This window comes from Triticum urartu, chromosome 6A, assembly GCF_056163025.1.
Source record: "Triticum urartu cultivar PI428250 chromosome 6A, HENAU_Tu73, whole genome shotgun sequence".
NCBI classification, from domain to species: Eukaryota; Viridiplantae; Streptophyta; class Magnoliopsida; order Poales; family Poaceae; genus Triticum; species Triticum urartu.
Genome location: NC_141878.1, coordinates 145,145,453 through 145,160,200, shown reverse-complemented (window position 1 = coordinate 145,160,200; position 14,748 = coordinate 145,145,453). Strand labels below are relative to the sequence as shown.

Sequence of the window (14,748 nt, the reverse complement as noted above, 5' to 3'; positions counted from 1 at the left end):
CGCCTTCCTATTTGCTGTCGAGGTTTGCACCTACAACGGCGTACCTCTCTGGGTGCTCCGGGTCCAAGGGTATCTTCTTTGTCTCTTTGGCCAGCTTGAACGAACCTTCGGCTTCCGACTCCTTTGGGTCGGGCGATATCTCCGGCTGCTTGCCGGCCATCGCCACAACTGGTTCAAGGAGTCGCTTCTCGGCCGCGATCACCAGGGACTCGGCCAGCCGACTGCTCTCGGCCGTGCAAGCGGACGACTTCCGGTAGTCGCCGGCCACAGTTAGAATTCCCCTGGAACTGGGCATCTTCATCTTGAGGTAGGCGTAGTGGGGGACCGCCATGAACTTGACCAAGGCGGGTCGGCCGAGTAGCGCGTGGTATGGGCTCTCAAGGTCCACCACCTCAAACCAAACAGACTCTCTTTGGAAGTGATCTTTGTCTCCAAAGAGGACGTCAATCAGGATCTTGCCGATTGGTGAGCAGGAAATCCCAGGAACAATGCTGTGGAACACAGTCCGGCTGTTCTGAAGCTGTCTTTGCTTGATTCCTAACTTCTCCATGGTGTCTTTGTATAGGATATTGATGCTGCTGCCCCCGTCTATCAGAACTCGCGAGAAACGCGCGACCCGTTTGTCCGTGGCAAAGGTGGCGTCCAGGACCAAGGCGTAGGAGCCTGGAATCGGCATTACTTCTGGGTGGTCAGCCCTGCTCCAGCTGATGGGCCTCTCAGACCAGTGCATGAACTCTGGCGTCTCTGGGGCTACTGCGTTCACCTCTTGTCGCTGCAGCCGCCTGCTGCGCCGATCATCAGCCACACTGGTGAACACCACATAGGCTCCATGCTCTTCAGGGTATTCATCTTGTACTGCGCCGACTGGCCTGACTGCCGGCTGCTGGGGCAGAGGCGGAGGCAGCTGCCCAGCAGGCGGGGGTGGCAGGAGGCCGTCTCCCTTGCGATCCTGGCGAGCCAGTGGCACTTCCGGGTGGTGTGATTCGACGGCTTCGCGCCGCTGTGGAACTTGCAAGGTCCATCCAAGGTCTGCTCATAGGAGAAGGCCGGCAACCAGTTCGGCTTGCCGCCTTTCTGTCGCTTGGGCGGAGGTTGCTCTTCTGGCTGCTGGGCTTCAACGGTCGCGACCTGCCGGCTGCCGAAAGCCGGCCGCGGGGCCTTGCGCTTGTTGTCGCCCTGCTGTTGTCGCCGGCCGGCGTCTGCCGCCGGAGTTCTTGGAGCTTGAGGAGCTACTTTGTCAGTCGTGCTGATTTGAATTTCCGCCTTCATGGAGTCGGCTGTGGCGTACTTGTATGCTATGATCAGCAGCTCGTCGAGGGTCTCTAGCTCGTCGCAGAGGAGCTTGTGCTTGAGGAGAGTGCCTTCTCGGCACCCGACTGTGAAGTACTCGACGGCCTGCACCTCATGCACGCCCTCGCAGGAGTTCCGGAGCTCAGCCCAACGCGTGAGGTAGTCGCGAGTCGACTCGTCAGGACCTTGCACGCACAAGGAGAGCTGACGAGGTTTGGGAGGACGCTTGTACGTGCTGGTGAAGTTGCGGACGAACGCTTCAGTGAAGTCGACCCAGCTGTTGATGCTGCGGGGCTTTAAGCTGTTCAGCCATGTCCGGGCCGTGCCCTGGAGCATGAGCGGAACGTACTTTACGGCGACACGCTTGTTGCCGTTTGCTATGCTGACAGCCGTGGAATAGTCGACTAGCCAGTCTTCCGGCTTCACGGAGCCGGTATACTTGGGCGTGTCTCTTGGGAGCGTGAACCCTCTGGGAAAGGGCTCGTCCCGAATGCGGGGCCTGAAACAAGGCAGACCCAGCTCGTCTTCTTCTTCTAGCGCTAGGGACCGGTGAAGTCGGTCGATCCGGTGGCGGGCGTCATTCTCTCCAACTCCCTCTCGGCGGCCAAGGCGGTCACCGAGAGTCGGATGGTCAACAGGCGGCGGGGAGACTCGCCTCTCCTTGCAGGGAGGGGGAGGCGGACAGTCGTCCCGTCGTTCCACTGCTCTCGGGCGGCCATCTCGGTCGCGCTCTATGGTAATGCGAGTCCGGCTGTGGCTGACAGCTGGCTCCTTGTCCTTTCTTCCTCGGGCGCCGCCAGTCGGCGTCCGAGACGTCGCGCCTTAATCTCGGCGCGGGTCGTCGTTTGGCCGCTGCGGCGCCTCCATGCGGCAGCCGGCCTCGTTCTGCGCGGCGGCCGCGTCGAGGAGCCACTGGACTCGCTCCGTCATGAGGCGGCATTCTTCGCCCTCGAAATTGTCCAGCTCATCCGTCGCTGCCTGGGCGGCTTGAATGTTCTCCGCCGGTGTAGCGTACACGGGGCGGCTAGCCCCAAACAGGCTGGCGATGGCTACGCCGCGCTGCTGGACCGTGCCAAGGCGGCTGGGCCCTGCCGGGGCCGGCGAGCCGCCAACGGCGCGATCCATCTCCCGCTGGTATGCTTCTGACAAGCGTCTCATGCTAGCCAGCTTCTTCGCGCCTTCAATGAGCTGAGGGCGGCGCGCTTCTAACGTCTCCGCGTTAGCATCTTCCGGAATGGGCGCAGTCAGGTCTTGCAGCGCTGCGCCGAGTGAGTCGGGCGCTCCTCCGCCAGGGAACTCGTCATGACTGATGACTAGCACCTCAGTGACGGTGCTTCCGTCGCTCTCTGCGTGGGGGAGAGGTTCGTCGTAGACCACCACGTTGGTGGGGAACGCGTCGATCGACGCGGTGTCGGAGTCGACCAGCATCGGGTCGGTGGAGCCTACGGACTCCAAGTCTACGGCAGGCTCTCCAGAAACGTGGAGTTGATCGAGGAGGCCCGTGAGGAGGTTTTCGGGGCCGCCCGCGCCTGCGTCGGACGCAGGTTCGTCGGAGAGGCGGACCTCGCCGACAAGTTCGGCCAAGGAGCTGGCTGCGCAGGCGATCTCAACGCCGCGCAACGCGTCGATGCAGACTTCGCCTGGCGTGCCTGGCTGGCTGCGCTCGCCAGTGAGAAAAAGGGTTCCCGTCCAGAACAGATCTCCGGACAGCGGTGCACCAGGCCCCATGGTGGGCGCCAAATGTCGGGGGTTTGGTGCGACATATGCCAACGGATGGCTTATCATGGTGGGGCGAGTAGAACGTCGCCGGTGCCTGAAAACGGGATGAGGCGAAGACATGCTTGCCGGCGAATCTTACCCAGCTTCGGGGCTCTCCGGGGAGATAATACCCCTACTGCTGCTCTGCGGGGTCTCCGCATGATCACTATAGCCAAGTGTTTACACCGTCGCTCCTTGAGCTGTTTCTGGTGGTAGAAGAGGGCAAGGCTAGCTCTCTCCTTCTATCTGGTATGGTCTAGAACTACCGGGATCCAACCCCTTGCATGGGTGCCCTGGGGGGTTTATATAGGCCTACCCCCCAGGGGTACAATGGTAACTCGACTGGGCGCGGGCCCCGCCGTCAGTGCCTCCGACCTCCGACTTCTCCGCCGACTGGTGGGCCCCGCCGACTGGTCTGGTACAGAGCCGACAGGACGCGTCCGCCGCGGGCGGGTCTTGCCGGCCGCTGATTACTGTAGCCGTGTTTCTGATGACGCAGGCTTGGTCATGGGGTCGTGGCAACAGCCCCGCCGCCTGGCGGGCGATCACTGTGGCCACTCCCCATCTCATCTTGATTAATGGCGTGTGGGCCCCGGGGGAGGGCTCGGCCGACTCCCCCGGGCCGACTCCCGACAGGTCCGACTGGCGGTTCTCCCGCCGTCTCCCGATGTCTCGCTGACTGGTGGGCCCTGCTGCCTCCAGGCCGTACAGACAAGCCGTCGTGGGAGCATGACTTGGTACTGTGGTGCTGGTTTCAGGGCCGGCCGGGCAACAGTGCCACGCCGCACGGAGATCTTCCCGGGTACGGCGTGCTGTGGCCATGCCTGCCCTTGGTAAGGGGCGGGGAGTGGGCTTCACTGTAGCCACGCCCCTGCCCCGTCCCCTTCGATGAGGTCGTGGATTTGCTGGAGTCGTCGGCCGACTCCCCAAAGACGGCTTCTCTGGAAGTCGTCCCTGGAACTCGGCCGTGAGCGGGCAGTCGGCCGCCCTGCCGTTGACTCCTCAGGAGACAGCTCTTCGCCCTGGGGTCTTGAGGGGCGCAGCCTGCCCCGATGTCCTGAAAGGTCATGGGACTCGGGTTAGCCTACCCGTAGCCCATTACTCCGATAGCTCTGTGTTTCCATTAACTGTAATGACCCCCCGAGGTCCTGGCATCTTGAACTTGAGGTATGCATAATGCGGTACCGCACTGAATCTCGCAAATGCGGTTCGCCCGAGCAGTGCATGATAACCACTGCGGAACGGGACTATATCGAAGATTAACTCTTCGCTTCAGAAGTTATCCGGGGATCCGAAGACCACTTCCAGTGTGACTGAGCCTGTGCAATGGGCCTCTACACCTGGTATGACGCCTTTAAAGGTCGTTTTTGTGGGTTTGATCCTTGAGGGGTCTATACCTATTTTACGCACTGTGTTCTGGTAAAGCAGGTTCAGACTGCTGCCGCCATCCATAAGGACTCGAGTGAGGTGAAATCCGTCAATGATTGGGTCTAAGACCAGTGCGGCAAATCCGCCATGTCGATGTCAAAACCGGCGGATCTCGAGTAGGGGGTCCCGAACTGTGCGTCTAAGGCGGATGGTAACAGGAGGCAGGGAACACGATGTTTTACCCAGGTTCGGGCCCTCTTGATGGAGGTAAAACCCAACGTCCTGCTTGATTTATTCTTGATGATATGAGTTTTACAAGAGTTGATCTACCACGAGATTGAAGAGGCTAAACCCTAGAAGCTACCCTATGGTATGATTGTATGTTGTCCTACGGACTAAAACCCTCCGGTTTATATAGGCACCGGAAGAAGCTAGGGTTACACAAGGTCGGTTACAAAGAAGGAGATATCCATATCCGTACTGCCTAGCTTGCCTTCCACGCCAAGTAGAGTCCTATCCGGACACGAGACGAAGTCTTTAATCTTGTATCTTCATAGTCCAACAGTCCGGCCAAAGAATAGAGTCCGGCTGTCCGGAAACCCCCTAATTCCGGACTCCCTCAGTCGGGCTGGACGACATCTCCGGTGGTGGATCGGGAACGGAGGTGAGGATTGGGAGCAAGGGTGGAGGCCGGCGAGGATCCGAGCGCGGGAATAATTGGAGGGCGGCGGAAGGAGGAGGAAGGGTTTGGTGGATCTGGGCAATTTGGGATGGGGTCGGGCTATCGGGTTCGACGTGACAGGCGTGCCCGGGCGCCTCTATAACCGCCTCATATCTGAGCTGGATATGTGGGGTGCCAGTCATCCCGGACGTTTGAGGGCCGTTTGAGAGACCCGTCTGAAACAAAAAATTATAATCAGACATTGATTGGACAGCCTGTCCGGACGTTTGGGACGGGTTCAAAGGGTCCGATCGTAGATGCTCTTAGCCCAATAAATTAAAGCTCCCCCTCAAATAACAAAGGGTAATAGTACAACAAAAGGCAGTGAAAAAAGGGTCCCGGTAAAGTAGGCGCTACTCGACAAAGAGAAATGGCTTTACTTATTAGCGAAGGTAATAAACCGGTGTCCCTGGCCTGCAGGAATACACAATGGCGTGGGGCAGGGGACATACGTGCATGCGTACTGTACATACTCCCTCCGGTTTTTTTATTCCACGTATAAGATTTGGTCAAAGTCAAACTACATAAAGTTTGACCAAATTTTTATAAAAAATATAAACATCTATAATATTAAAATTATATAGTATAAAAATACATTTTGTGGTGAATCTGATAATATTGATTTCATATTGTCAATGTTTATAATTTTTAGTATAAAGTTGGTCAAACTTTATAAAGCTTGATTTTGACCAAACGTTATATGCAGATTAAAAAGAAACGGAGGAAGTACATAAGTGGCCGCCGCCCCACCATACGTATCCGTGTACCCCACCCAGCATTTATACGATCAACAGCGCACCAACCACAAATGAAAGGAGACACCATTTATCACGAATCCACGGCGGCCATAACGCATGGCAGCTCCGTGCATGCATGCAAAGAGCCACCACAGCGACGCACCAGTACTAACAATATTTTCAAATGGAATGTGTCATGTCACTTACATGTATGGAAGTACTGCTAATCATCAGTGAGAGCTTTCCAGCAGTATCTCATTCTATATCCAGGAAAACAGTAACGCTGCGTTTGGATGTCTGTATTGAAGGCCTCCGTATTGAATTGGTTTCAATACCAATTTAACAAGGAAACTGTAATGGATATGAATACGAATTCGCTTGTTTGGATGCTCATTGAATTGGCTCATGGAATCTCAATGGGGTTTCAATACCAAATTATGTTTGGATGGCAAACTACGGAATCACATAGTGCTTTTTTCTATACATGCATCAAATCAAAATCTCAACAATCTTAATTAAAAATGGCTCACACTTGGTCATACTTATACAGTACTAAAGCATGTTATCAGAACATATCTGAAACGAGCTGAGTCCAGGAATGATAATATTACTGGTTTCAAAAATTTACAACATCAATTCTAACTGTAAGCTGGTCTAATAGTGCGGCCTTCCAGTTCCAGATACTAAAGTTCAGATGCATACAGACCTAATCCCATTACCATCAAACTAGACAAACTCATGAAACAAAAGTTCAGCTCATGCGTACAAACATAAATAGCCGCAAGATCATACAGTTTATAGACGACAATAAGCTTATGTAGCGGCCGTTTAGTGCAGCTGTACTAAGCACAAAATCACATCAAGACTTGACTCTATAGCTTGTCGTCCTTGAGGTAAAGGACCATGCTGGTGCCCCTGCCGAGCTGCTCCCTGACGAAACTGAAGAAAAACACAGCTAGCTAACTGAAGATGTGCAGCAGAGGGAGGAAGGCCAAGTCCCAAGCGAGGAGGAGGGGTCCGGTGGCATGGAGGGATCCCGGAGCATAGGTAGAGGATGAGGATCGGCGGTGGATGGCTAGGTCCTGGTCGTGGCAGCCATGGGTGGAGAGGACATGGAGCGGCAGAGGAGACGGGGCGGCAGAATAGATGGGGCACCATGGGAGGAAGGAGAACGAGCTGCGGAGGAAGGGATGCCGGTACCGGCGTAGGAGGAGGAGGAGGAGGGTCGGCGAGAGGCGCTGGGTGCCCCCGTCGGTGTGCCGCCATGGACGGGGCTCCTCAGCCCTTTGGTCTCGCACGGGGGAAAGAAGAAGACAGGTCTCGCGTGGGGAGGTCGCCCCAATCGTTTTCTTTTGCCGGAGTAGACCAATTCGACCCAAATCGGAGCGGAGGAGGTCCGTATTGCGGGAGGCCTCGGCGCGTGAGAGCCAATTCGCTGCTGTATCTGGACCCATTACAATGTGACGTTTCGGTGCGCATCCAAACGGCTGAATTGGCAACCAAACAATACCAAATCCAATTCAAGGCCTCGATACGGACATCCAAACGCAGCGTAAGGGGTAAAAAGTCTACTCCAGAGCTCCGAGTTAATTACAAAGCTAAGGTGACTTCAGAGCTCATGGCAGAAAGCTTGATGCGCTTCTATACCACCACTAGTTGATTACTATGAGTACTCCTCTGTGGGGAGTCTTGGGAGCGTGTATATACTCAGACTCATACTGGTACGGTGTTCTCTTCTAATTCCCAAAGATCTTCATGACCAATGAAATTATTCAACCTTTGGGCCTTGCCCATGATGACATCTCTGAGTGATAACTTACTGCATAAAAGTATGGACACATATGATGGACTTGCACTGATAGTTCTGCTGCAAGCTTGTCCAGGAAAATGCAGGGGCAATAGTACTTCACCGTGGACAGAATCATTGAATCGCTCCTGCAATGGCCCCCATAAAATTCAGATCTGGGTGGCATTAAGCGCCTTTTTTCACCTCCAGATCTATTCTGCTCTCGCCTCTCATGCACGCATCCCTTTTTAGGTATCAAAAGGGACTTAGGCAAGAGGACACCCTTTGGAAGCTCTGGTCAGTCCCTTTTCCCCTCTAGCCATTACATGCAAGCTCTCTCACTTTTAATGCCCTCTCTATCCCCAATTAGCAAATAATTGTAGCTTAATCTGTCATGCATGGATTAGTGTATCCATCTAACCTAGAAAATAATGATAAGATCAAATAATCCACAAAAAAGGAAGCTTCACAAGTGGAATTCAATTGACTCGCAACTAAGAGCATCTCCAACAGGCGCCCAAAAAGAGCTCTGCGCACTAAAATTTTGTTTTTTTGGGCGCCGCACAGCTCCAGCAGATGTTGTAGCGCTAAAAGTTTTTGGGCACGCGCTGAAAAACACTATCGCGCGCAGCATATTTTGGGCTCCGGATTGCAGGCGCTTCACAATTTGCACTGTGTGCTTTTTGTGCGCGCGTTTTTGGGCGTCTGAAAAAGCGATGTTGGTCCCGGCGCACTAAAAGTGCTAAAGTGGCGCGCTATAACTTTTATTGGGCGCCAAATTTTTGTGCGGCCGTTGGAGATGCTCTAAGTAAAGGTAACAGTTAAATTCTAGAAGGATTTCAGGGGGTGGTTCGGGAATTCAACAAAAACATGGAACGGGAATATAATTCACATCTCTTACCACCGAAGAAAGGGCATGTCGGGCTATGTCTCTAGTGCAGTTGATTTAAGTTTTTGGTGAATCGATCTGGATTTGGCTGACTTTTTGTGGTCTTTGGAGTTTCTATGGGCCCACCTCAGCGTTTTCTTCCTGCAAATCGCGGCCGCCCGCATCTCCTGTTATGCACCAATGGCTTTCCGACCGCTGGCTACTTCTACAAGCTCATGAGTCTAAAAATGTTTGCTTGTGGAGGAGGAGGGATGCCAGGAGGTGGCATCGAGCTATGCTCACGACACTATGCAAGTGGATGCAGGAGGAAGAAGACAACGACTTCCATAGTTTTAAGTTCATTTTTTATTTTTCTGTAAGGGTGTATTTGTAAGGACCCGTGATATAATATATGGCTTTAGCATTTTCACAAAATAAAAAAACCCAGACATTTCTTACTGCTTACAGTCACAGTGTAACAAAAACGGTTATCACAAGTTCACAAGTCACAACAGACATGAACAATTCCTCAGCTAGTTAACTTGCAGCAAAATTGTCGATCTATGCAACTCCAGTGACATCATCATTTTGCTAACAATTACCAAGATCACGTGGGCCATCAACTACATGTACACTTGGTTATTTGAGCGCAAGGAACTAGACTAAACTTAGATGAGCTAATTAAGCCTAAAGTACTAAACTAGCTAGGCAACTAGCTATCGTTAGACAATGCTGTGGCCTGTGGGCATTCACAGGCTCACATCTTATCTCTTCTACTAGCAAGGATGCAAGAGCTGCATGCATGGACGCCGGCTCGGCTGCAGACACAGGGGCATGCCGGCTCGTATGAACCCGCGCGGGTGCATGCATGCCGGCTCGGCTGCAGACACAGGGGCATGCCGGCTCGTATGAACCCGCGCGGGTGCATGCATGCATGCATGTGCCGGTGTCAGCCTACGACGTGCACTCGGATCTTCTTGGCTTCCGGCGGCCGGCACGGCGAGCTCGAAGGAGAGGGCGGCCGCCGCGCGACGAACACGGCGGCGAGGTCGTGTGGCACGGCGACGATCCAGTACCGCGCGTGCGCCGGCCCGCTGCTGCACCACCGGCGCCGCACGCGGTAGTAGCAGTGCTGCTGCGTCCTCTTGGCCCGCGCCGGCCTGGGCTTCCTCGGCGCCGGAGGGCACAGCGACGGCGCGCGCAGCATGTTCGCCTCCGACGTCGGCGTGGCACACCGGTCTTCATCGTCCGCGGCGGTCGCGCCGTCGTCGGTTGCGGACGTCCGGACCGGAGGGAGCTGGTGAGACAAAAGCTCAAGCTGATCGAGCTCGAGGCCCATGAAGTAGCAACTCGATTTACGCCTGGCGTGGTGGATATAAAAGTTAGCAAAGAGTGGGGTGGCGCGCGTGGAGGAAAGCAAGAAGAAGCAAGGTAGGGTTGTGTGAGGCGCGCTTAAGTAGCGGCGGATTGTGGGTTCACTTGTGGTGGTGTAATTGTAAAAGGAGAGGGGGGCAGGCGTGGAGGATGGCAGTGATGACGGCGGGCGAATGGGATGATCGATCGGAGCACCGGGGGAGGGAGAGAAAGGCCGGGAGGCGAGGGGAGGGACAGCATTATATGAGAGGGACCGAGGCAGGCAGCCTCCAGGCAGGTGCAAAGATGCGAATGATTGTAAGAGGGGTAAAGTAAATTGGGGAGTTTGCTATTACTACTAAGTTGTTCGATAAGTAATTATTTTTATATCCGAGTCAGCCCAAAAGACTATAAAGTTATATTCTAGTGATTTAACCCCAATCGTGTACGACATATAACTTACACACAGTAAAAAAAAACATATAACTTACACCTGCCATATTCTAATGCAGGAAATGATTTGATTTGATTGAGTTAATGCAAAAGATTTGATTTGATTTGATTGCCTTGTCCGACATATAGCTAGAATGATTTGACTGAATTATTGCAATTATCATACACCCACCAACATGGACGTTGCAAAAGATTTGATTTGATTTGATTGCGTTAATGCATGACGTGGTGAGGGAAGCCTTCACCAACGGACGTATGACCACCAACCCCCTTTAATAGTAGAGGTGAGTGCCACTGAAAAACAGTTTTGTTTTTTGCGAGGTTGAAACAAGCTATTTTAGAGTCAAAGATTCTAGGAGTTGATTATTCATCTAATACTTAATTGAGTGACAACATCTTCAAGAGAGTATGTGCAATTTTAGGTCTAGAGATGTAAAACTAGGCACTTGGATATGCCCTTTTATGCAGTTCCAGACTTGATAATATGCAACTCGGTAATTAGTATTCTCTTGCCACTTAGAAATAGAAAATCCTAAGAAAACATTATGCCCAAACTATCCGTCTAGTACATGTAAATTTGCTTATGTATCTCTAGACTGTAAGTTGCACACAGTTTGGAAAATGTGTACCTTCATGTTTTCCTTTCGGCTAAAACAAAATGAACATGATCAACTACGTTTTTCTTGAGGCAGTTGAAGGATCATGACCTACCAACTAGAGAGGAGGGGTTTGAATAAGAGATTTTCAAAACCATATCTTGAAAGGTGGAGCTTCCAGACTGGTCACCATAGCCCGCCACGGAAAAGTCACACCAAGGCGGATGTCTTTGGGCTAGTTTATGGGGAAGTTTTTAGCCTCCAAGTCGAGCAGGGCAGTCTTGGAGATGAACATCTCATTGTAGGCTGCAATATCCGCTGGTCTCATATAGATTCCACAATGGGGCGAGCAAGGAAGTGAATCTTTTGTGGTTTCTAGAAAACTACTATATGTTTGCTTTTTTACAATTTGGTATTTCAAACTAACAATAGAAGTTATAAGAGAGCTAAAACTTTAATCCGTCTATCAATTTGATATACAAGATTGACTCAAGGAAAAGCAATAATAAGTAACTGAAGTTGTATATGTGTCGCACATCATGTCAATTTTGAACCAAGGTTGATCACTAAGAAAAGGAAGCAACCGAAAAACCAATTATACTAGTAAAACGCCCGCGCGTTGCTACGGGCTATACTGTATATAAATGAATCAGACAAATTATTGATATTGAAGCTTATTTCTCTCTCATACACCAACCTCAAGGTCGACGGCAGGTTCCCGCGATCTAGTGTAGCAACATAAAAACTCCACCCCATGACACACCCTTATGTTTTCCTGTCGGGCCCTCCCCTTCCGCTCGATTTTCGCCGTAGTGAGACATTTCTCGCTGGAGCCCTCTCCTTTAAAACGGGATGACGCCCACCTCACCTTCGCCATCGCGACCTTTCTCCTTCACACCATACTTCCCCACGGAGGGATTGCATTTAGACATCGAAAAAAATCGATGGCGGGGGAGTCATGGAGGAGGGGTAGAGAACGAACCGGTGAAAGCCAAAAAAAACCCGTGTACAATGTTTGCTCTGCCTGGGTCATAGGGGAGTCCCCCTGGTAGAGGAGTTTGGGGAGAAGAGGATGGCGACGCGAGGACACGTCAGGAGGATCGCAAGGAAGGCACGCTGGTAGAGGAGATCAGGGAGAAGAGGACGACAGCGCGAGGACGTCGGGATTATCGCAAGGAGGGCAGGCGATGGGAGGATTGCGTTCACATACACGTTAATGGGCCAGCCCAATGCTGTGATGTGATGATGTCAAAGGTGGGCGAAAGATAGGAGTGGTGGGATGAGGTGGAGTGAGGCGAGACTACCAACTAAGACATTAGTAGTAGAGATTACTGAGAGTTGGTATAACATACATAATCCTTATGGAAAATGTTAGGCTGAATCTTTGAGTAAGTGAATCTATCTTGTAAACTCCATTGTAGACCATGCATACACATTATTCTCCAGAAGAACTGGTGCAGATTATTTCAAGGAGCTTGATATCCCATAGACAATAGTCCTCGTGTAGTCTTGCATTGAAAGATATAGGTATGTAAGACAGTTAGCTTGGAATGAAATAGATAATTAAATGGAAAAGAGAAGAACTGAAATGAGGTAGAACTTCCAATAGGGTCACATTTCATTACTCAGACTAACCAAAAGTTTCAGAACCGAATTCTTGGAGCTCTTTGTCTTTGAGGTCATCATTCTTTATAATCTAAAACATGAACATTTGGTTGGTAAAGAACATTACGTGTTAAATATGACATGTTATAGCAAGCCTAATATCAGGACCACCTCTCATGGGCACAATCAACTCCCTAAAGCCTCTTTTTTTATCAGATGCATAATGCACATCACTTACCGAGGAAGATTTTAGCCTCTTCAACATAACAATCCGCATCCCTTGTCAAAGCTCACACCAAAATAACTGCACGTGTAATCATTCTACCCTTTGATTGATAAACTGAAAATAAGTACACAAAAGATAGGAGCTACTCACATTCAAACTTCTGCCACAAGCTCGTTGATGGTCATGCCCCTTCAACATGTTCACACATAGTGCGTCAAAAAATAATATTCCTCCAACCAGCCCATACAGAATGCCTCAAATTGGCATGATAAAACAAATCCAGATTGCATTATTCATTGAAATGATAAAAAATGAAAACATATCAAACCAATATGTATGTAGAACATGAAATTGTATCTTATGTATCAAAACGACTATACAACCTTCCAAAAAGCGAAGGAGGACCATACATAATACAATACTCCTTTCCAGCGCTTTACGTCGCCCGCCTCCCAATGCATCCCTGGTCATCTCCATGGCCTACAGGAGGCGCTTCACCTACAACAGAATTTCGAGATAGGAATCCCTTCTTCATCTACAGCAAAATTTCGAGATCCCAACACTATCAGGCTAATACAAAGATCCATGAGAAGTGTGAACGCACCAACGTCTCCGGGTATGCATGGACCGTACGGCTAACTGATTTGGGAAACGTAGGCGGCGATGTTGGCATGGCCGACGGCACATGATGCTTCTATAGTGAGACCGGCGGCGGCCAGCAGCACCGTGGGGGCCCAATTCGATAAGCCCGGCGGTCGAGTACCTGGAAGGCCAGTAGCCCACGCCCACGACGTTGGCAAAGTAGCTCGGGATGGCAGCGGCGAATCGCTGGGTCACCCGTGTCAGTGACCTCGAGGCGCCGTTGGCGCGAAGGGGAGCATGTTTCCACTGTCGTATATCTCCCATGCGACATCAATGGTCGACAGCATCGGTCTCTCTCGATGGACCGGATCTTCCCTGTCGCGGTATTAGGGGGAGAGGGGGTAGGCAGTGCCAAACAGCGGAGGGAGAGGCTTGACCTGGCAGGTTCTTGAGCGGTTTGAAAGTTCTTATTTTTCAAGGATAGCTGAAGCCCTTGCGTTGCTATGGGACATCCAAGATATATATATATATATATATATATATATATATATATATATATATATATATATATTGATCAATAACCAGAAGGTTATTAATTCTACTTCACAAACTTCGACAATGCATGCACATTTTAATTTTCGATCAAAAAACAAAGGTAACAAACTCCTATAACAGTGGATAAAATACAAGAAATCAGTCTAACTGAAAATACCACGTCTACCTTAGAAAGTCTATAATATCAATTAAGAAGTCTGCTACAAAACTTACTAACAGGTGGAAAAGGGGCAGCTAGTATCTCTCCAACAAACAAAATCATACCATACAAAATAGATTGCATGCAGTCAATAAAACAGTAGTAGGGCATCTGAACAAAATACATAGGGAAAATGGAACGTGTCGTTTCGAAGATTACATTAATCCTGTCAATGTTAACCACAATACTGAAGATAGGCCATAATGGCCACATGACCATCTGCACTGTACTGATAACGGAACTGCGTGTCTTCATTGCTATCATTATAGATTAACATATTTAATTGTTTCAGCACAAAGGTTCCATAATGTCAGGGTAAATTCAAGAATCTTCACACGCACTTAATAGACCATGTAATAGCATGTTGAAAACTACGCAGGAAAAGCAAGGTTCCGAGATACTTAAGTCTTGAGGTCAGTCTAGTCTTACCACGAAAATGAAAAGACCATATGATGTCTGGTGCAACTCCCTATTCATCAGTAGAGAATCCTTCGATTTATTTACATGAAGATTCTTATTGGGCATGGCTGCATCAATCTGAGTATATATATATCTGGATGATTGATTCCACACATGTGGAGCAGATATTGGAGATTATTAAGATTCTAGCTTATTCCAAACTTTATTTATTTTTATCCCAGTTCTAGACTT

The 14,748-nt window shown here is 50.5% G+C and overlaps 1 protein-coding gene across 1 annotated transcript; it reads right to left on the bottom strand.

Moving 5' to 3' along the window:
* Nucleotides 1-9,004: 9,004 nt before the first annotated feature.
* LOC125514762 (uncharacterized) lies at nucleotides 9,005-10,095 on the bottom strand. The gene has a single exon (XM_048680117.2). It carries the CDS (start codon nucleotides 9,865-9,867, stop codon nucleotides 9,478-9,480), a length of 390 nt encoding a protein of 129 aa, XP_048536074.1. The 5' UTR covers nucleotides 9,868-10,095; the 3' UTR covers nucleotides 9,005-9,477.
* Nucleotides 10,096-14,748: the final 4,653 nt, after the last annotated feature.

Excerpts from the sequence above, each read along its gene's own strand:
- LOC125514762 (XM_048680117.2), bottom strand. The coding sequence starts at position 9,867 with ATGGGCCTCGAGCTCGATCAGCTTGAGCTTTTGTCTCACCAGCTCCCT.